This window comes from Macadamia integrifolia, unplaced genomic scaffold (genome assembly GCF_013358625.1).
Source record: "Macadamia integrifolia cultivar HAES 741 unplaced genomic scaffold, SCU_Mint_v3 scaffold1659, whole genome shotgun sequence".
NCBI lineage: Eukaryota > Viridiplantae > Streptophyta > Magnoliopsida > Proteales > Proteaceae > Macadamia > Macadamia integrifolia.
This window is the reverse complement of record NW_024868293.1, coordinates 50,019-73,657: the sequence shown is the minus strand read 5'-3', so window position 1 is coordinate 73,657 and position 23,639 is coordinate 50,019. Positions and strand designations below refer to the sequence as shown.

Below are 23,639 nucleotides of genomic sequence, written 5' to 3'. Positions count from 1 at the left end.
TTTTTTTTTTTTTTTTTTTTTTTTTGTTGAAAAATAGTTTGGTATCCCTATGAGCAAAATAGTTTTTTGAAAATTTGGTGAAGGGATGTTCCCTTCACCCATCTTCCTTATAACTCTTTCTCCACTTTAGACTGAGGAAGAGGGGGCAAGGGGCTTGGATTTCTAATTAAAAAATAAATGACTACTCTACCCCTCTATATTAGGACTTTAAGTATGTGCTCATTAAAGTTCGCGCAAAAATAATTAAAAATCAATTTTCGTCAAAACACATAAATGACTTTTGATCTCTTTTTAGTTTTTGTGTTTTATCAATTTTTTTTTTAAATAGAAACAAGCTCCATAAATGATACCAAATGCAACCAAAACCGCTTTTGTGAATAAAAATCAAAAAGAAAAATGATACCAAAGAGGGCCTTAGACAATCCCTATTTATGAAAGAAACATATCTGTGCTAAATCATGGTGAAGATCATTTTGAAGGTCTAATCAGAGATCTCCATATGTGGGATAAAATTATTACAAATTTTATAAGACGAAATAAATATAAATCTCCATGCATGTGATAGTTTTTTATTTCATTTTTTGAAGACAAATATCATATAGAAGAGAAATGCTAGAGATACATTGTTTTGGGGGGGGGGGGGGGGACAAGGGAAGAAAAAGCAACAAGAAGAAAAGAAAGGGACTACAAATATTTATATACGTTTTTTTCCTCGTTACTAAAGATCATCAGAAAATTGAAACTAAAGAAGAAAAAATACGAATACATGATTAACGCCTGGGCATACCCAAACATACAATTATGATAGGATTTTCACCTTTGGCATCACCATCAATAAGATAACCTTTGCTAATACTTCTCTTCTCTCTCTCTCTCTCTCATATATATATATATATATATATATATATATATGTATATATATAAAACAAAACTACCATAACTATAGGGAAAGGGAAGCATCAGTCAAAATATAAGGTTGTGTTTTTAATAGCTTCTTAAATTGCTTTTCCACTCATTTTCTGATTTTATATTTTGAAAAAATAAATTTCATAGGTTATAGTTGTCATTTGACAAAATTTTGGTAGCCATCCATTTTGAATCATTGGAGTTTGGGCGACGTCCTCCTTTCTTTGCCTTCTTAATCTTCAACTTCAGAGACTGAAATTGAACTCCTGTAGGCAATAAATGAAATCAAATCATATGATCTTTGGTCAGATTCATGGTGCTTAGTAAAGGTTCATTGCGGTGGGTTTGCACTGAAAGGGAAAGAGAAGAAGAAAAAGGAGTAAAAGTCTCCACTTGATGGTTGGGATCATAGATAGCAAAAACGGGAACGAAAAAAGAATGGAAATGGACGGTACGAGTTTTAGACAGTGAAATTTTTTGAATGATACGGTCAAATAACCAGTAAAAAAAAACAGATAATGGTAAAAAACGAAAAACAGACAATATGTGTTTTAAACGTGTAGATTTCAAACAAACGGCACTAAAGAAATGATAGATAATCATATAAATTAAGAAATTATTACATGAATATCTGCATCTAATGTTAAAAACAACTACAATATCTAACATTAATGCATATGCCTCACATGTCTCATTATAAGTTCTAAGACATATTATTGAATATCATCCAGCACCAATTCTAAATTCATACACCCCACATGTCCCAAGTCTTGTTGAGCAATATGACTAGGCTACGATGTTGTTCATTATTGTCAACATAGTCAATACACTCTCAAAGTGATATATGTTCAGTTGGAATTGAAAGTCATCACTTTAAAAATACTTTTCAGCAAATATATCAGTTTATAGCTCAATTTCGGGATCCATGCATTTAATTTGAGTTCAAGGTGATATGATGAGAAATATAGTCCATTGAGTTAGCTTTAAATTGGTGAAAGAATCATGTCGATTGGAGTTTGGGAGGAAAAGATATGGTCAATTAAGTAGACATTATGTTAAAAAAATCAAGTATTAAAAAACGCCATAAAAACGGAAATGTGTTTTAAACGTGTTTAGAACGAAAGTGCTTGAAGTTTGCTGTTTTTTCCCATATCTTTAGGAAATATATGTTAAAACATGTTTTAAACAATAAAAAACGAAAATACGTTTAAAACAAAACGAAGTTTTAAACGTGTTTTTACTAACATTGGTTGGGATCTCATATGTGAAAAATCAAACACAGAGCAAGATTGTTAAAAGATGCCTTCCCGATGTGTCACCAAATGAATATTTTTTCTTTTGAGATTTTCTTATTCATAGTTGACAACCCTTAATTAAATAATTTTTTTAATCTTAACCCAATTTTTTTCATTTCACATATATACTCAAAACGTTTGTAAGACAATAATGGAAGTCACTTTCAAAAAAATTTGAAAAAGACTTTTTATCTTTGACTTAAAGAACGTTTGGAAATAAGGAGCAATCCAAATGTTACATTTTTAAATACATTCATAAATGCGTCATTCAACAACCTTTTTCCTTTTTTATGGGTTTGGAAAAAGTCAGAATACTATAACTTGAAAAAAGGAAACTTAGATCAAAGACCTTTATTTATTGGTTATGCATAGGGGTGCAAGTTTGACCTTGACGGTCCGAACTCACCCTTGATCTAACCTGTTCTCGAACAAGTATAGACCCAAAAATTTTGGCCCTAAGGGTCGGCCAGACTTTGAAATTTTTACCCTGAGTTACAGTCAGGGCAGGTAAGAGTTGATGTATTTGGCCCACCCGACCTGCCCTGCACCCAACCCTGATTTTTTTTACCCTGACTTTTGGCCCTAATTTTGGCCTGACCCCACCCTGATTTTGCCCCTAATGTTAACTTTAGATTTTTTGCTTTTTTTGGATGTTCTCCTCTTTGTTTAACATGACAAGGATTTTGAGATCTTCGGATTGTTTGCTTTATTAATATGATCTCTTTGTTTAGCATGACAAATAATTGAAATTTTTTGCATTATTTGCTTTCTTAGGATAATCTCCTCTTTGTTTACCATAATAGTTGGAGTTATTTGTATTGTTTGAATGTTTGTTTTAGGATGTTCTCCTCATGACAAGTAATTTGTGACTTTTTGTGTTTTTATTTCCTCTTTATTATAAATATTTTTTATATTTTAGTTATTTCATATTTTGCAGGGTCAGGATCAGGGTATACCCAGCCTTTGATGGCAAACCAGGGTCAATCAGGGTAAGGGTTAAGGTCAATCAGGATCATCCCACCCTGACCCTGAAAAGGGCCAATCAGGGCGGGTAAGAGTTGGGTTGAACCCTGTAGGGTTGGGCTTGGGTTGAAGTTTTGAGGCCCTGAGTTTGGGTCAAGGCGGGGTTTGGACCCAGTTAAGGGGACTCAGGGTTGGGCTAGGGTTTTATGAAACTCGACCCAACCTGGCCCTGTTGCACCCCTTATGCATGTTATAGTGCAGCATCTAGATTCTTGGTGATTAAGTTAGTGGATGTTATTTTTTATTTTTTTGTTTTTTGTTAACCAAAGTGTCTAGGCCAGCTTACGCGTACCTCGACTAATCCTCGGGGAGACTAGCTCAACAACCCACAGCCATTGTCTCCACTTAAATCACAGATGCACAGATGGGGAATCGAACATGAGACCGTGTACCTATCCACACAATCCTCGATTCGCCCCCATGCAACTGTGGGGTCAAAATGGGCCCATAGGACTAGTCAGGTCGAATGCCTAGATACCCGTCGTTAGCAGAAAAAAAGAAGAAAAGAGAGAGAGAATGATGATCCTGCAAGATTGGATATGGTGAATCTAGTAGTGGTCATCAACTTAAGAGAAGTAAAAGGTAAATAAGGGAACCAAACATGGGTGATGTGTATGTTCATTTTTTAGTAGAAATCGATCCTGTCACATACTACATGCCATTATATCTCCAGAATTCATTTTTTTTTTTTGGGTAAATAATTAATAAAATTAGACTCTATCATTACTAATCATACTTAGGGATTAGTTGATCCACCACTAGGGACTAAAGTTCTTGACTCCAAGCAGATTTTTAGGAAGAAATTGAAACCCAATGGATCCCTTGATAAATTTAAGTTAAGATTAGTAGTCATGGGTTTCAAGCAACAGAAAGAAGTAGATTATTTCGATATTTTCTCTCATGCTACTAGTATTGCAACCAAAAGTTTATTGATTGCTATAACATCAATATACAAACGTATCATAAATCAAATGAACGTATAGATTTCTATTAAAAAAAATAAAAAAATAAAAAATAAAAAGAAGAAGAATGTAAAGATGAGTTTTCTCAATGGAGACCTAGAAGAGAAAATCTATGTCTAACAACTAGAAGGTTGTTGTTTATAGTCAACATCATAATGCATGTAAGCCCGTGCAAATGATGTATAGGTTGAAACAAGCACCTAAACAATGACATAAAAATTTGAAAATATTTTAATTTCAAATGGCTTCATGGGAATAATTCTAATAGGTGTGTTTACAAGAAGTTTAACCCTAAGGGGGTATCTGAGTTGGCAAGGGACATTTGCCTTGCAAGCATGTGGTTCGGAGTTCGACTCCTCTTACCTCCTTAGGGCCACTCACATGAGGGTGTTTAGTATTCTTCACTGCTATCAGTGAAAGTTTAATGATTCTCATTCAACCTCGATATGACCTGATCCATGCAGTTGTGGGGTCAGTATGAGTCCGCGGGACTAGTCAGGCTGAATGCCTGGATAACTGTCGTTAGAAAAAAAATGTTTACAGCAAGTTTAATAATAATAATAATAATAATAATAATAAAAATAGATCTATTTTCAATGTCTTGTGTGTTGATGAAAAGTTGATTGTAGGCACTAGTTTTGATTTGATGAAATCTAGTAAGGTTTTCCTAATGTCCAAGCTTAACGCAAAAGATAAGGGAGAAACCGATATACTGTTAGATTCAAGGTCATTAGGAGATAAGATGAAATAATTTTGTTTGAAGTCTATCAAATAGAAACATACTTAAAAAGTATGGTTATTTGGACGACAAATCTTTGAATACTTCTTTGGTTGTAGAAGATTATTTACAATGATAAGTGGGAGAATTAATTTCTCAAAAGAAATATTCTCAAATAATTTGTTTTGCTTATCTCATGAATTGCACAAGACTAAAATTTCTCTTGTTGTAAGTAAATAAAATCAATTTTTTAGGAGTCTAGGAAAAAAAAAAACAGTGAGATGCCTTAGGTTGTTAATAAAGGGTTCTATCTGTTATGGTTTGCATTATAATTATAACTCAACTGTGCTTGAAGAACATTATAACAGTAACTGGATGTTTGATTCTAAGGAAACAATAGCTAATAGTGGATATGTACACTTTGGGTGATGGTATGATGTCATAGAATTTGGTTAGTCTTGTTGAACAAGTTCTCCCATGGAAGCTACATTTGTGGCTTTAGAGAAAATCAGACTATTAGACAAATGACATAGAAATCTGATTGCAGATATACCAGTATAACCTAACCCGGTTCCTCCTATCTATCTACACTGTGGTAGTTAGGCAGCAGCAACAACAGAGGATTAGAGAAAAATATATAATGGTAAGAAAACATGGCTTAAGTTAGTGTCTTTCTATTACTACATTGTAATAGTCAGGCTGTAATTGCTAAGGCAAAAAGTAAGGTCTACTAGGGGTGTCAAAAATTGGCCCACACCAGTAGGCCTAACCTAAACTAATCGGTTAAAGCTTGATACCGACCCAATTGATTACTAAATGTGTTAAGATCAAGCACCAATTGGTTAATAATCGAACATCTTGGTGCAAGTAATGGCTTGACAATCACCCATTCAAGACCGACCGAATACTTTGACTGACTGATAAATGATCATTTAAAGTCCAATTAAGCCCATTTAGCTCATTTATGGCCTATTTAAGGACCATTTATAGCCTGATTAGTTAAATTACCAACTTGAAGCCTAATTATAGCCTAATTATGGATTGACAACTGATTCATTGAATATAAACGTATTCATGCCCTAACCCATGAAACCCAACTACCTAAATTGATGAAAATAATGTGAGGCCTTAAATCGGTGGGGAGTGATTAGACTGAATCAAAATCAACCAGCCCAACCGATTATCACCCCTAAGGTCTACAACAGGAAAACTTCATAATTTTGTGAGGCAATACATAAGTGAAGAAATATATCTACCAACATTGTAATGTCAGAAAAGAACTTGGCTAATATATTTACAAAGCCTCAAACTACCAAGATTATACATGAATCACCTAAAGGAATGAGAAACTACCAAGATTATACATGAATCACCTAAAGGAATGAGTGAAAGGACTATCGTATTTGGCTTATCATGGTTAGATGAAAAAGTAGTACTCACCATAATGAAAGGATGATGAAGACGCCTCCCATGAAAATTATTCATAACACTTGAAATGTAGGGTGTGTATTAACTATGTTGCACTCTATAGGTTGGCATAAGAGGTATAGGACGTGAGGACACCTCCCATGAAAATTTTAGAGGTGAATTCTCAATACATTCATGATTCTAAGATGGGGACAAGGCTAATAAAAATGTCTACATATTCGAAAGTAGTGATGTAAGAGTCGAATGACAAGACATGGTTGAAAAGATCGTTAGCTACATCAATGAGAAAATGATTAAAAAGTGACTTTACCGATACTCTTTAGTATGCCTTACTACACATAGTGTAGATTCAAATACAAAAGACATCTATAGTGACATTTTAGTGGACCGTAAGTCATAGTCATTTTGAGACCAGCAATTTTGAAAATTTAAAGGACCCAAAATACTCATGGAAAGTTTTTTCTTGTGTATTTATCCAATTACTAGTAATTTTTTAAAAATAAATTTATAAGAAACATATATGTTAGACATATGCAACAAGGGTCAATAAAGTGGCTCCAATGTTACCCCTATTATTATTATTATTTTAGTAAAAAAACCTCTATTATTAGACAATGGAGGTTTATGGCATTGTTGAAAATTTTAGTGTAGCTTTGAAACATGTTTGAACTTGTATCTATTTGAGCAAAAGATTGTTGCCTGATCATGTGGCGCCCACATTGGTGCAAGGGCCAACAAAAGCACGCAAATGTGCATCAAAATAAATGAGAATTTTGGTTTCATTGGGGGTGGGAAGGTAGTTCTGAATATTTAAAGGCGTAGGGGCCACACGACTAGACAACTTTCTTTTTCCATCTTTAGTAAAATGAAATTACCCACATCATCTCTTTTTTTCCACAAGGTGATGGCATTCACCAATCTTCAACCTTTACAATAATTTAGCTTTATCCAAACTAAATGGCATCGGGTAGGTGGAACTTACCCCACTACTACTAAAGTTATTTTAATCTAAGCTCATTTAGTTCCTTCAATTTGAATCAAATCACTTCTCCATGCTGGAACATCTAAAAACCATGCCACCTCAACGACTTTCTCATAATTTATCATGTATCGGAGTTATTCTCAAAATCCACTATAATATGATCACTCCTTACTCTATCCTTCCTAGTTTTACCACTTATCCATCTCAATATCTTCATTTTTTGTTACACTGAAGCACCGTTTGACAATTTTCCGTTTCTGCCATTTCTACATTTTCTTGTTCCCAGAAATGGAAAAAAAACCTGAAAAACGTTTGACAAAGTTGTTCCATTTCACCCGTTTCTAGAAACATAAATCAAAATTTAGGCATATTTACAATTCTAGAAACGATTTTGATGAAACAAGTCTGACTTGTTTCATCATTTCTAGAAACGAATTTGAGAGAAAAAAAAGGCTATTGTACTTGACAAATCTCTCAACTATTTAAACCTAAAAAGAAGCAACCGAACCCTCTCTTCCTTTTGGGCATCCAATAATACTATTGGGGTTTTCAGTGGCATTATGTCTACAAAAAACGTTTTGAGAAACAAGTTTATCAAACATCAAAAAATCCAATTTTGTTTACGAAAACGTGAAAAGCCATTTCTGCTGTTTCTAGACAAAAACAACAAAAATGTTATCGAACGGTGCCTGAGTTTATCTACATGATGCCTTTAAATTGCCCGACCTTCTGCACCACACATCATAATTGGTCTTATGACTATCCGATAAAATTTATTCTTATAAGACTAGGGATTCAAAACATGGAATCAAGACCAGCTCCAGAATCAGTCCTAAAACCCCTAGAATCATCGGCTTTCGACTTTGAAAACTCATAGATTTTAGGGTTTCACAAGAATTGGCCATGTCAAAAAGAGTCAGGATCGATCACAGCCAATTCCAATCCAAATTGACCAATTCGAGAGATCCGATTCTTCAAACAATGCATAATAGGCATTTATCGAAAGCAGAAATTTGTTACAGCCATCATATGACTTCACATTGTGATTGCCCACCAAATTGGGTTCTATTTCTGTTTCATGGCAGTCCAGAAAATAATTTTTTTACTAATTCTAAAGAAAATGGATAATATGAATAAAAGAGCATAGAATTATGTAATTGAATTCCCTAGTTCAATTGCTTTGCCAGTAGATAAGCTGCCCCTTAGTAGTTCAGCTCAATACCTGGAAAATGCATCAACACTGTTACAAATATGTCATGTAAAACCATGCCCTTACACTATTGCTGAAACCTATTAATCTTGTATTTACTTGTGGAAAATACCTACTTTGTTCTGAGTCTTGTATAATATATACTTACGGCTTCATGATCTTCCTCCTGTTTCAACTTTTCTTAGAGTGCTCTATATCGTGAACTTTGCTGAATACTGGAGAATATACAATGTTCTTTGCCTGTTCTAGCAAAATTTATCATTTCTGCTAGTGATTCTGATTTGATATTTTCATGACTAGAACTCTGATACATTTGGTCTTCATTCTATTGGTGTTTATTACCTTTTTCAATTAAATTTGGACATTATCAAGTTAGCTCACTTTTGTTTACCAGTGTCCATTATGGTAGTGTGCTAGTTACTAGTTAGGAGGTTAAACTCAAGGTTTTATTATAAGGGGATATCGGGGACAGACACATGGTGAAATACTCAAAGAATGATATAGCAATATACTTTTAAGTACAAATGGTTGCTTGGAATTCATAATGGTATAATGGTGACTTAAAAAACGATGAGTTTTGCTTGAAAAGCCTTTACCAGAAACAATCAACTCACAAATCTCAATCTATACCAATTGGGTTTACACATAAATCAAGTTCCACCATTCCAATTGTTGAAATTATACCATATCTACTGATTTTCACCAATCCAATCATCTTTGTCCTCATCCTTTTAACATAAATTTGCACTACAACACTCCTTGGATGAAAAGTTTTCCAACAATATTGCGCTGCAATTCCGTTACTTGAATCAAGTCTGAGCTAACATATTAGAATTCTTTCTTTTCTAGTCATTGCTGTTGTTGTTATCACCATCTTGAAGCTCATCTTGTTTTCTAAGTCAATTATGCAAATAAGCCTGCTACATGTCCAGTGGGAAGCATAGGAGTTATAGGCAATAACCACCATATCCCTAACCTATTTTGTCAAATTTTCTTTGCAAATTTTTTTCCCAGTATTAAATAAAGAATGAACAACCATAAAATTGACCTAAACAAACGACCTCAATAGGGTTTAAGTGCCACACCCAACCTCCAGCAGTGCACAAGATGTTGTACCACATATGAACATGCAGTGTCAGAAATGTAATTGCTCTTCCTCAGCCTTGGCCCAACTAAATGGGGTCCACTATATGGATCATTTTTCTCTAATCAGTTCTATTCAAAGACATACCTATTACAAGTCCTAAGCTACGCCTGTCTTTTCTCACTTCACCTAGAGTCATCTTAGGCCTACCCCACCATATTAAAGCACTTGAGAGGACTCCATTGTAAATGTCCATGCCACCTCAAATGACTTTCTTGCAACTTATAATATGTATCGGAGAGTTCTCCTTGACTGATACTACATAATAATTTTCTGAATTGACCTTGGATATCAATGCCAAAAAAACTAGATGATCAAGTGCCAACCTAAGTGGATGTTAAAATCAAGTATAGCCTCACGGAACAACCAAAGAATGTAATATGGATGAGAGAAGATCATCCAAAACATATAGATACAAAGACACAAGCATACAAGAGAGTGACTGTAGAATACCATGTCAACAGGTCCCCAAAGTAATCAGACAGAGATAAGAACTTGCACCCCAAAACCACTGAAATTCAATTTCACTTCAGTAGAAAGGTCACTGCTGTCTCATTGCCTTCATATTTTTAGGAGTTCAACAAGAACACTTAATTCTTTATCTAGCAATCAAATACCATATCTAGGTAATGGCATGACCCAACTCAACTTTACAGCATCAGTAAACCTGCGATGAACATCACTAAACAGGTGATGGTGACATTTTGTGATGAGATATGCTTGTGGTCAAATCCAGTAAGTTGTCAGTTAAAGTTCAGAAGTTCACAAAAATGGCAACTTTACAACTGTCAATTTCCAGCTGGAACTAGTATGGGGTGATTGGGATCAATACATAGGTCAGTCAGGAGGGGAGGGAGACTAAGCCGTTGGTTAATTTAATATGCATTTTTTGTAACTTATTTTCTCCTTGTCATGGCATAATCTTGCTAATCCACTCCACTGAAATGTTAACCAAATGGGTAAGAAGCAAAAAAAGCTGACTGTCTACCTCTACTGCTACCAGCATGAAATCAATAATTGAACGATACAACAAAGCAAAAGAGGAGCATCATCAACTGCTGAATCCGACTTCAGAAGTCAAGGTACTCCTTTACTACCCACTTTCAAAATTTTCTGGGTAATCATTCCTACAGTATAAGGAAAAACAGAAATTTCTTTTAATCTTCTCATTTATGCTTAAAAATTTTTACTTTTAGATCAGTAAATGCAAGGCATGAAAGTATTACTATTATCTTTATAAACTACGTAAAACATATATAGAGTAAAAAACACTGACCTACTTAATCAACAGTATACCAGAGAAATGTGAAGCATGAATCAATTGAAAAGCACATTCAGGGGAATAAATACATTGACCCACTTAAGTGATTGCCCAAGAGATTATATCAGTGCTGACCCCCCTCCCCAAAAGAAGGAAAAATAAAAAAGGAAAAGAAAAGAAAAAAACTGATGCGATTCACCAGATTCATGTCCTAGTTTGTGCTCAATCAATCTAAATTTTTGGGTGTTGCTCATAAGCTTGAAATGAGATATAATATATATCACCTTAAATGCATACATTGTTAATTGTAATTAGGCACGATGATCCTTCTCCCATAATCAAGTGCCAGTTGTTGATTATAAATATCTGAACATTTTCACTTCCTACCCCAACCGTTCTGTGCTCAGCCCCCACCCCCACCAGAATTTTTTTTTTTTTTTTTTTTTTTTGAATGACAAGAAGCCAAAATAAACTATACAAAGTTACCGAAAACTGAATCACGTAAAGAATTAATGAATCCCAAACAATGTATAAGAATCTTAAAGAAAAATGATAGTAGAAAACTGTGAACACAAGCATGGTTCGAATACCCCAAAAAGAATAGGAAAAAGAAATAGAAAAGCTTGGTTCAAGCAAAACCTTTTAACTCCCCTCACTGTGGACAGCAAAAAGAGTAGGTGGTCCAGCATCTTTGTTTGAATCCATTCCCAACTTCACTAGATTCCTTGCTACCAACAAATGATAATAGAGATGAGTTCCAAATAATACTGCCTTCCTTCATGAACCCTTTTAGCTGGCCAAGAATTTATCACTAAAATCTCTTCGAGTAGTCACTTTCTTCTGGACAACTAAATGATAAAAAGGTTGTTAGTTAATTATTACCAAGCATGCAGGTCCATTAATCCAGGGAATTTGAATATCTGAGACAAACCTGCCTATGGAAACAACTTTATCTTCCCAATAGAAAAATCATGTCATAAAAAGGCAACATCCTCACTCTCTGTTCCAAATGTGGCCTCTGTTCCTTGTTCCAACAGTAGTTAAGTTCCCAATTATTAAATTTTAGCTGAATGTCCCAGGCTACATTGACAGCCATCATGCTTGTAAATTCCTTCCCCAAATGGTTTCCAGATAATATGAGGTTATGGAAGTCTCTTTGAAAATAACAAGGGCCATAGCACCAGTCTTCCAACATGCAAAGCATTACCTTGAAATTGCTAGCACCAACACCCCGTTGAAAGGTTCCCTTTCAAACAAGAGTCCTGTAGTTAGAGGCTGTGATGTAGGGAGGGTACCTAGACAACTAGGTTTCCTACAAGGGGTCAATCCACTAGAATAAGGAATACTCAATAGGTCTCGAATTGGGTTGGGTTCAAAGTTGCTCAGTAAAGTACAGATTTAACATGCAAGATAATAGGCTAATTAATAGGGCAACAACGGTCAATAATAATCTAAGCATGAAAAACACTTAAACTACCCCAGCATCAAATGGAGATATGGGGAAGGGAACATGGCAACAACTATGTGTTAGGTTTAGCACAAATCAATCAAGACACTAAGCATAATAAGCAACCCACGCAGTTCTCTAAAATCAGCCAACTAATAAGGTAAAACAGTAGGGATTTTTTTTTTAGGATAACAGAAAATAGATGGCTTGAAAAACAGAGAATAATTTCAGGTTTCAGTGGCCAGTGGGGGAGATAATGGGGATAATAGGCAGTCGATGGATATGGAACAGGGGGTATTTACCTTCTTGCTGTCCCAATCTGAGGAGAAAAGGAGAAGCCGAAGTCCTCCAAAACAGAGGTGCAGTCCACCTTATTTGATGAGGGAGAAGGTCCAGTTTGATGATGTAGTGCTCAGCAGGAACCCAAGGGGGTCTATTCGATGGAGGTGATCTCCAATTACTGTAAACAATGGTTGCAACAGGGTAGCTGCAACAGAGAGAAACAGAAACAGCAAAGAGAGAGATGTAAGTTGAGAATACGAGAGGGCCGAGAAAGGGAGGGAGAAAGTCGAGAAAGAGAGAGAGCAAGAGTGCGAATCGAGACAGAGGGAGAATAGTGAGAGAGAGAGAGAGAGAGAGAGAGAGAGAGACGATGGCCTTTCTTAATTCAATAATTTTCATTCATTAACTAGAAAAAAGATGGCCAATGGCCTTACACATGTAAAGAATAAAATTACCAAAAATAAAAAGAGTTATTTAGGAACTCAATCACTGAAATTAGAAATTACCTAATAGACCAATAGAAAGAAATAACTAGTTTCCTAAATATTCAAAACAGTTAAATAATACTATGAACTAAAGTAAATTACTAAAAAAAAAGAAAAAAAAGAATCTGGTGGGGTCCACAAGGATTTGCCGATTGGGAGAAAAGGGGGGGTCAAACCCAGCGCTGGGAAAGCTGGTTCGACTCCCTCGCTTTCCTTCTTCTTTCTTCTTTCTTCTTTCTTCTTTCTTCTTTCTTTCTTCTAGCTTTCCTCTAACCAAATAGAATGCACGTGGCTGGGTCTTGCGCCTATGCCCCGGTATACGTGGATGTCCCCATCAACTCTCCCCGGCTTCGAATAATTCACCGGAGGTGAATTATGGCTCATGTCGTACGCAAGCAGATCCGGGTTGAGTTGTTGGATTTCTTGCACTGTAATCCAAGTGTTGTCAATTTCCGGACGTCCACGCCATTTGACCAAGAACTCTCTGGAACCTCCTGTGTGTGTGTGGATACAATCCTCTCATCAAGGATTTCCTCAACTTCTTCAGTTCTCCTTGTGACCTTAGGTACAGGTAGTAAGGAGGTTGGGGAAAGTGGTTGGGTTGGTTCAGCGGTATCATCAAGGGTGAAAGGAAAGTCCTCAAGGTCATTAGGATAAAAAAGGGTAATGGTAGAGGCACCATGGTATGGGACAAGATCTTCCACATTGAAAATGTTACTGATTTCCATACTAGCTGGTAGATCAAGGACATAAGCATTGGCATCTATCCTCTTAAGTACCTTGAAAGGACCTGTGCTACGAGCATGTAGTTCGCTCGCTTTTCCCCTAACAAAAAGTTGCGGTTTGATTCTAACCATTACCATATCTTCCTCTTGAAACCCTTGTAGCCTTCTGTGCACATCTGCCTTTGACTTGTATTGATCATTGCTCAGTGCTATGTCTTCTTATATTTGCATGCAAATCGTGTATGTGCTGAGCAAAAGATTCGGTTGACGACGAGGTTCTAAAACTGGGTACAACTGGGACAAGGTCTATGGGTGCCCGAGGCTGGTATCCTGAACAAATCTCAAAGGATGACAGACCAGTGGTACGGTTCTTAGAACTATTATATGCAAACTCGACCTGGCTAAAGATTCGATCCCAACTGGTAAGGTGTTCTCCTATGAGGCAACGCAACAAATTTCCCAGACTCCTATTGACAACCTCAGTGTGGCCATCGATCTGAGGGTGGAAGGCGGAAGAGAAACGGAGCTTTGTGCCCATCATCTGCCATAAGGTCCTCTAAAAATGACTGGTGAACTTAACATCCCTATCAGACACTATGGTGAGAGGCAACCCATAGTACTTGACAACCTAGTTAAAGAAAAATTTGGCTACTATGGATGCATCAGAGGTCTTAGAGCATGGGATGAAATGGGCCATCTTCGAGAAGCGATCTACAACCACATAAACAGAATCATGGCCTCGAAGTTTTTGGCAGACCAAGCATGAAGTCCATGCTAAGGTCCTACCAAGGGACATGGAGAACGGGTAGGGGAGTAATGCAGGAGTAGATTACAAGAAACTACCCCAACAATTTATAACCCCAAACAATACAAAAGTGCACCTCACAGGGTAGAGATTTACGACCCACAGAACTTAACCTCCACGGGTGGAATTACAATCAAAGATACTTAAGAACAAAACCAGAAATAACCCCCATAAGGATGAAAGCAACCCATGGAACAAGAGTTTAATAACCCACACAAGACCCAACAAAATAGGGCCCCAAAAGCTACACCCAAAAACAAAACCTATGGGATAAAATAACCCAGCGGATAGGGTATGGAGCAACACCTGCGGTTGGAGTTGTAGGCCTCTGATGAGGCTGAAACTTTGGTCGATTGTAGGTCTTGTAGGTAGGAACAAAACCGCCAAAATTGGATGACTTCTGATGCCTGGATTGAAAGTTATTCAGTTTCTTGATTTCTGACCTTGGAGAGAGAATCTGAGAATATTCTATAGAACCAGCAATCGGATCGACTTGGACAGAGTCAAGAAGATAACCGATTGGTCCTATAGCACCCCTGAACACCTCCCAACGGTAACCCTCCAATCAGATCTCAGAATGGGGAAGAGGCGAGAGTTCGCAAGTCTAAAAAATCCCAGATTCCAAGCTAGCCGATTCTGATTTCTGTTGTTTCTGGCAGGTCTGATATGCTCACAGTAGGAGTAAATAAGAACAGTAAAGGACAAAACAAAATAAAAAAAGAAGAATAAAACAGATGGGGGATTGAAAAGGGTGAAAGAAAATAAAGGAAGTGGCTATCTCAGCCTGGGCTTCTCACCCACAACTATCTCAGTTGTTCTAAAGCAATGTCTGCAACTTTTCTTTATTCAAATCTAAGAAATATCAGTGCATATGCTCCTCTATTTAAAGAGGGTAGAATTACAATCATACCTTAACTAGGAGCTAGTTTCCAAAATGGACTAGACACTCCTACTACAACTAGGACTTCAAATAGAACTAGGACTAGACTTCTAACTCCAACATGGAGTAGGACTGACTGACTAACTAATAATCCTTATAGGACATTACACTTGATGGGCCTAATGGCCTTTATTGAATTAAAACAACTTAAATAAAAGCACTGAATATAAATCCCGTTTTTTCTACTTTCTACCCATATTTTAGGCTCATTAAAGTGGCCCATTTCAAAGAAAACCCATGGGATCAAAGGCCCAACACATACATAACACAACCCAAGGCTTATTTGCAATAACATAAACCCAAGTGACTTATCTACATCAGGGCGTGTACAAACCCATGTTCTGCTTTTGTTGTTTGGTAGTTTGGCAGTTTGGCATGTCCTACACTGACTCACAACTCTAGCAACATCCCTCTTCAGTCTTGGCTAAAAGAATCGGTCCTCAACGAGGGTGATGGTCTTATCTCGACCAAAATGGCCAGTTACTCCCCCAGCATGCAATTCCCAGATCAGAAAATCTCGGAGTGAGGTCCTGGGAATGCACAACTTACTTCCTTTAAAAAGGAAGCCCTCCCGGAGTAGGTAGTCAAAGTGACTGACAAGGTTACCTCCACTCAAGGAAGTGAATGGCTCACTAAAATCAGAACAGGTGAGGTACTGTTCCTTGACTCGCTCGAATCCTACGACCTCTACGCTCATGGTCTAGAGCAACACAATAGCCCGACTCCTAGCATTTGTGCTACTGAGAAACATGTTTACCCGGCTTAGTGCATTTGTAGTTGTATTCTCTACACCAGGTCTATGCTTGAGTACAAAGGTGTACTCTCGGACAGATTCGACCCACTTAGCATGTCTCTGGTTTAGTTTCTTTTGGGCACTCAGGTATCTCAGAGCCTGGTGGTCAGAGAATAGCACAAATTCCTGTGATAGAAGGTAATGTCGCCAATAGCGCAATGATTGGACAACCGCATAGAATTATGTCATATGTGGAATATCGTTGCCTTGCTTCATTAAGCTTCACTAAAGTAGGCAACAGGGTGTCCTTGCCCTAGGACACCACCAATTCTAATACCAGATGCATCATAATTTACTTCCAAGACCTTAGAAAAATCTGGGAGGCGCAGGACGGGGGCCTCAGTCATAAACTTTTTAATCTTAGTAAAAGCCTTCATAGCACTTTTAGTCCATTGAAACTCCTTTTTCATGCAATCTGTGATAGAAGACATAATGGAACTAAACCGGTAAATGAACCTCCTGTATAAAGTGGCTAAGCCATGAAAACTTTGCACTTCATGGACATTAGTTGGCTCAGGTCACTCTATAATTGCTCACTTTCTCAGGGTCAACAGACACTCCTTGGGTTGACACAACCCTAAGAAGATGACTTGATCACTCATGAGCATAGCTGTCAAGGTGCCAAGGCGAACCAAAGCAGTGGAAGGTTGTCTAAACGCTTAGGCGAGACGCCTATGTGCACAATAAAGTTTGACTGGTCAAATGATTTTAGTTTTACATTAGACTTTTTGTATCAGTTATAACATAAAATCAGCTTTTTAATAAGTCTAAGATTACTTAAATCTGAGTTGTAATGACAAAGTTATGTTCCGATCAAACTTAATTTTAAGTGCACGAATGCTGTTAAAATCGTCTGAATGAAAATAATTTTATGGATATAAAAAAAAAATATTACTTTACCGGACTTTTGGTTTTTAATAATGTTTTAACATGATAGAATTTATAAAATTTTCATAATTGATAAAAACCCTAGCATTTAAAAGTTAAAAAATCTCCCCTATAACCAAAATCCAGTTTTTGTTCTTGGACTGGGGTGTTGACTTTTTATCCTTTTGAAATTTGATTTTTAAACTATTTTTATTGAATTCAGATAGGGGGTATTTGCTTATTTATGAATATCTTAAGTAAATGACATTTTCTTAAATGATATTTGACATAAATAAGTCTCAAAACATAAGGCGACATACAATGCAACAAGGCGACTGTCACGTAGGCCCCAGGCAAACCACCTGGACACCTAGTCATCGCCTTAGCGACGCCTTGACAACTATGCTCATGAAGGTGCACTTCTTGAGCTTGACATAGAATTTTTCTTGTAGAAGCACAATAAAAACCTTCTCTAAGTGATACAAGTGGGAAGACGGGGTCTTACTGTAGATGAGGATGTCATCAAAGTAGACTACTAAGAACTTACCGATGAATGGTTGAAGTACTTGATTCATTATTCTCATGAAGGTGCTAGGTGCATTTGACAAGCCAAAAGGCATGACTAACCACTCGAAAAGGCTATCCTTCGTCTTTAAGGCTGTTTTCCACTCATCTCCAGGCCTAACCCGAATTGGTGATACCCGCTCTTGAGATCAATCTTCGAGAAGATCGATGAGTTAGCCATCATATCCAACATGCCATCAAGCCTAGGGATAGGGAACCTATACTTGACAGTGATTTTATTGATGACCCTACTATCAACACACATACGCCAGGTGCCATCTTTCTTTGGCGTGAGTAAGGCAAGTACTGCATACGGGCTAAGGCTCTCCATAATGAATCCCTTCTGTAATAATTATCCACTTGCCGCTTGAGTTCGGCTTGCTTTTTGGGATTCATTCTGTAATGGGGTAAGTTTAGGAGAGGACCCTGGAACTAAGTCAATAGCGTGCTGGATGTCACGCATAGACGGTAACTCATCAAGTAATTCCTCAAGGAATAACCTCTCAAATTTCCTCAACAAGGGTTGTACTTCTCTAGGAGCCTCAGTGAATAAGCATGACCTATCGGTATTACTTTGTATGGCAACTAGAGCATAAATCACCCCTGACTCTTGACACTCTTTCAAATTGTTTATTTAAAATGTTGAGTGTTTTGTTAGGGGTGTGTTTGGATGTACTTTCCTTGTGTTCTGGAACCCTTACTTCCTTAGGGGCACTGGGGGTCAGTATAATCTTCTTCCCTTTGAACTCAAAGACATAGGTGTTAGACTTCCCATAATTGGTGACATCCCAGTCATATAACCAGGATTTACCTAAGATGATGTGGGCAGCATCCATCTCTAGGACATCACACCACACTTGATCCTCATATCCTGCAAAGTGTAGGGGAACTAGACACCTCAGATTAACAGGAATGGTGGACTGATCTACCCAGGCAACCTTGTAAGGCTTGGGGTAGGGCTTGGGTTTGAGGCGTATTCGAGCAACAACGCTTTTGACGTCCACATTCATGCAACTCCTGTTGTCTATAGCGATGCGACAGTTCTTGCCTTGATGACATGTATAAGTGATGAAATTATTAGTTCGCCCCCCCAATCATCGCTACTCCTAGGTTGTGAAACCATGCATCACACAATACCGAGCTTGAGGTCACTGGCCTCCTCGGCGTCCTCATCAGATATGGTCTCATCTAGTCTATGGTCCTCAAACTCATGGTCCTGAAAGCCCTCTTGGTCACTTCCTTCAGAGTCTACTCCTCCACATAGAGGTTTCTGTTGGGGCACTCTCTAGAGAAGTGACCATACCCTCGACACTTGAATCATTGTTGTTGCCTACTACTCTTGGGTGCTTCTCCCAAGATTCCTTTACCCCTATTGTCAAATTGTCGTTGTGATGCAGCAGGGGGCTTTGGGAATCCAGTTGAACTTTGGGGTGGTTTCCTAAAGTGGGACTCCCCAGCTTGAAAGCTCTTCCTCTGAGAATAAGTTCTCATAAAGGACTCCACCTCAAGGGCTACCCGGAAGGCCTGTGGAGTGTCTCACACCAGGTGGGGTGCCATACGTGACTGGATTTCGGAGTTGAGCCCAGTAAGGAACCTAGAAAGTGTCTGCTCAACTTTCTCCCGAATGCGGCTTTTAATTTCCAACTCATTGAACTTGCTCATGTATTCGGTCACAGTCAGTTTTCCTTGCCTCAGAGTATTCATGTCATTAAACAATTGTAGCCTATAGGTGATAGGCAAGAATTCCCATGTTGTGATTGGCTCAAGTCCTAGGTTGGCCTCTTGGTACTCTAAGTCTGTCCAGAAGTCTTGGGCGGCGCCGATAAGCTTGAACTTAGCAAATTTGTAACAGACTTCTTCGGACATATCATAAAACTCAAAGTACCTATCCTTCTGCTTAATCCAATCTAGAAGGATCCTAGCATCAATCTGACCATCATAGGCAGGGGCATCTACCTTAATCATCCACTGACATCAAAACCCCTATCATAGTGCTCATAACCCTCATCATCTCCGTATTGGGTATGGTGTCTTAGAGTAGATTGTCCTCGACCCCTACCCCAACCTCTACCACGCCCTGTGCCTAGAAAATTATCCCTTATCCAGTCATAACCATCAGTGTGGTGGTCGTTGTTCTCTATCTCAGGGCTAGGGGCTCTTGTTTTAGGTCCAGTGCCTAAGGTATTGTGGCTTTGCCGTCCATCTGAGTTTAGGACATTTGTCTCAAGGGCAGCAAGCCTAGTGGTAATGGTCTGGAGACGAGTAGCCTGTGCTTCCCTATCAGCCAACAATGTTTCCCTATCAGCCAACAGGGTTTCCCGTTCAGCCCTACTGGCAGTTAATTCAGCTTGGAGGTTTCTCAGGAACTCCTCGTTCCGTTGGAGGACTCTTGCCCATTGCTCTGGATGAATGGTGGTACTAGGAGGGTCAGACATGTCCTGGTATGCTCTACCACTACGAGTGGACATAAAGAAAGGGGGTAGCCAAGGTGTGGTTGCCAGTACTTGAGGCCTACTCAGAATCTCCAATTGAGATAGGTAGTTGGCCCTCTCGATCCTAAGGTCAGAAATTTCTCTCAAGAATGTGTTTATGGTGGGAATAGCGTCCAATGCTATTTGGTCCCACCAAATGAAGGAGAAAGAGGGTATCCTCTAACCTAAGGTAACACTCCTTTAGTTCAGACTCAACTATGGACAGGTAACGGAGATTGGACCTCAAAAGACAAGACATGTAAACAATGATAGCGACACCCAATCATAACAAGACCAACCAAAACCATGCTCTGATACCAAGATGATGTAGGGAGGGTGCCTAGACAACTAGGTTTCCTACAAGAGGTCAATCCACTAGAATAAGGTATACTCAATAGGTCTTCAATTGGGTTGGGTTCAAAGTTGCTCAACAAAGTACAGATTTAAAATGCAAGATAATAGACTAATTAACAGGGCAGCAACGGTCAATAATAATCTAAGCATGAAAAACACTTAAACTACCCAAGTGTCAAATGGGGATATGGGGAAGGGAACATGGCAGCAACTATGTGTTAGGTTTAGCACAAATCAATCGAGACACTAAGCATAATAAGCAACCCACGCAGTTCTCTAAAATCAGCCAACTAATAAGGTAAAATAGCAGGGATTTCTTTTTTAGGATAACAGAAAATAGATGGCTTGAAAAACAGAGAAAAATTTCATGTTTCAGTGGGGAAGATAATGGGGATAATAGGCAGTCAATGGACATGGAACCAAGGGGTCTTACCTTTTTGCTGTCCCGATCTGAGGAGAAAAGGAGAAGCCGAAGTCCTCCAAAACAAAGGTGCAATCCACCTTATTTGACGAGGGAGAAGGTCCAGTTTGATGATGTAGTGCTCAGCAGCAGCCCAGCTTGTTGAAGAGGAACTCAGCAGCAACCCAGGTGGGGTCAATTCAATGGAGGTGATCTCCAATTACTGTGAACAATGGTTGCAACAGGGCAGCAGCAACAAAGAGAGAGAGAGAGAGAGAGATGTAAGTCAAGAAAACGAGAGGGTCGAGAAAGGGAGGGAGAAAGTCAAGAAAGAGAGAGCAAGAGTGAGAATCGTGAGAGAGAGAGAGACGATGGCCTTTCTTAATTCAAAAATTTTCATTCATTAACCAGAAAAAAGATGGCCAATGGCCTTACACATATAAAGAATAAAATTACCACAAAAAAATAGAGTTATTTAGGAACTCAATCACTGAAATTAGAAATTACCTAATAGACCAATAGAAAGAAATAACTAGTTTCCTAAATATTCAAAACAGTTAAATAATACTATGAACTAAAGTAAATTACCAAAAAAAAAAAAAAAACAGAATCTGGTGGGGTCCACAAGGATTTGCCGATTGGGAGAAAAGGGGGGTCAAACCCAGCACTGGGAAGGCTGGTTCGACTCCCTCTCTTTCCTTCTTTCTTCTTTCTTCTAGTTTTCCTCCAGCCAAATAGAATGCACATGTGGCTGGGTCTTGCACCTACGCTGCTGGTATACATGGATGTCCCCATCAGGCTGCTTTAAGGATTCCCTCTCTGCTTACGTGGAGTCATATATTTTCCCAACAGCTTTCTCCAAAAGTGGTTTCTTCCGTCGCTTGAAGCACCACAGCCACTTCCTCAAGACAAGAGACTCAATTCATCTCATTAAGTGGTACCAATCTAATCTCTTGTAGAACACTGAGTTCTTACAAGATCAAGCTTCTTCTCATCCACAACATCACAAAAAAAGCTCCACTGCAAGCTTTTATCTTTTAGTGTCGTTGAGACAGGAAGGGGAGATAAACAGGGATGCACATAGAAAAGAATCACCTTAACCACTTAGATTGTGGATTTAAGTCATCCAGTGCATACACCTTCCTTATCTTCAAATTGTCTTCAGTTTCAAAATTTACTTAAGCAGGAATGCATCTCAACTACCACAATTATATATTTTCTATCATTTTTCCACTATTGTTAAAGCATATTGAGGTTTCTTACTGCATACATCTTGCTTTTATTTGAATGATGTTCAATTCAAAACAGGTGCACCTCCAGTACCTCAATTTTTTATTTCTTCCTTTTAATGGCCACCGTATCATCTGTCAACTGCAAATAAAAAATTTTACACCACTACCCTCCCCCACCAAAAAATAAAAAAATTGCAAATAAAATGTACTTTGACTCTCATCTAGACTTCAGAGCCTTAAGACAATCTCCCTCCCCCTCCCCCTCCCCCTCTTAATATTAGTTCCTCTGAATGAGTTCACTCGAGGACTTAGCTACAAGTAAGAAGGGTCTATCTATTGTCATGGGAAATTTAAAGAGGCCTGCTAGGTGTGTGTCCTCACTAGCTTACCACTATAATAAGTAGGTTCTCTCTCTTTGGGGGGGGGGGGTTGACGGTTGTTGTATTTCACTGATATGTCTCACTCAGATGTCCAAAACCTGTCCATGGGACATCCTACCCTATTAATGTTGTCAGTTGCGGTAATTCTCGAAAACAAATGGAATTATAAAAAGAAATGAAATACACTAGAAGAAACAAGTGCAAATGAGGAAGATGTCCATCTTGAAATGAAGGAAAATAAAAAAGTTCATTGGAGCTATGAAGATTCAGATCACTTTTAAGAACTTGAGAATCTTTCTTCTTCCTCAAAGCCCAAATCATCGGAGATAGAATTACCTTCTATTGGGAATCGACCTTAAGAATGGTGATACTTGTGGAAAAACTTCAGTCAATGAAGAAGAGAAACAGATTCGATTCAGAAGCCAAAATAAGCTCAAGTGAGAGTAAAGAAATACATTTGCAGTACCTGAAAAAGAGAATGCAAATGAAAAAGAAAAAGAAAAAATCCGTGTCTCACGAGAGCAACCATTGAAGTCATATATGTTCAATCTAGTGAGACTTGACTTTATCTATCAAGTTAGAAGAGCTATACTACTTGCCACACAATATCCCAGTTTTGAATAATGAATCATTTCTGGATCTAACGTCATGCAAAGAATATCTCCTGTTGCAGTATGCCAGTATGCTGTTTAGCCAGGACAAACAAACTATTAGACAACAAATATGGCATCTGATTTAAGATCTCAGACCATTAATCCATATTGTCATGTTCATTATTGTATCATCCATCAATATATTCCCACCTTCAGCATACCTGCTACCAAAACAGTATGCTAACTTTGTTCCCATTGTTGCAACTTGTCATCTTGCTGTCAGTCAGCTTCCTCCATTGTGGAAGAAGAACATTACAGTGCTAGGCATATGAACTTTCTTTTCTTTCCTTCTCTTTTTTTTTTTTTTTTTTT

General features: G+C 38.0%; 1 protein-coding gene and 1 long non-coding RNA gene across 3 annotated transcripts in view; one reads left to right on the top strand and one right to left on the bottom strand.

Moving 5' to 3' along the window:
• LOC122064455 (MADS-box transcription factor 23-like) overlaps positions 1-23,639 on the top strand; it is a 53,014-nt gene that overhangs the window by 4,931 nt on the left and 24,444 nt on the right. For both annotated transcript variants that reach the window (XM_042628151.1, XM_042628152.1), the window contains exon 3: positions 10,672-10,750. In XM_042628151.1, coding sequence (XP_042484085.1) covers positions 10,672-10,750 — 79 coding nt within the window. The remainder of the gene's footprint in view (positions 1-10,671; positions 10,751-23,639) is intronic.
• On the bottom strand, positions 8,285-22,521 carry LOC122064457. Its single transcript, XR_006135715.1, has 2 exons — positions 21,096-22,521; positions 8,285-12,863 (listed from the first exon to the last, which is right to left on the bottom strand). It is a non-coding gene; the product is annotated as an uncharacterized LOC122064457 (long non-coding RNA).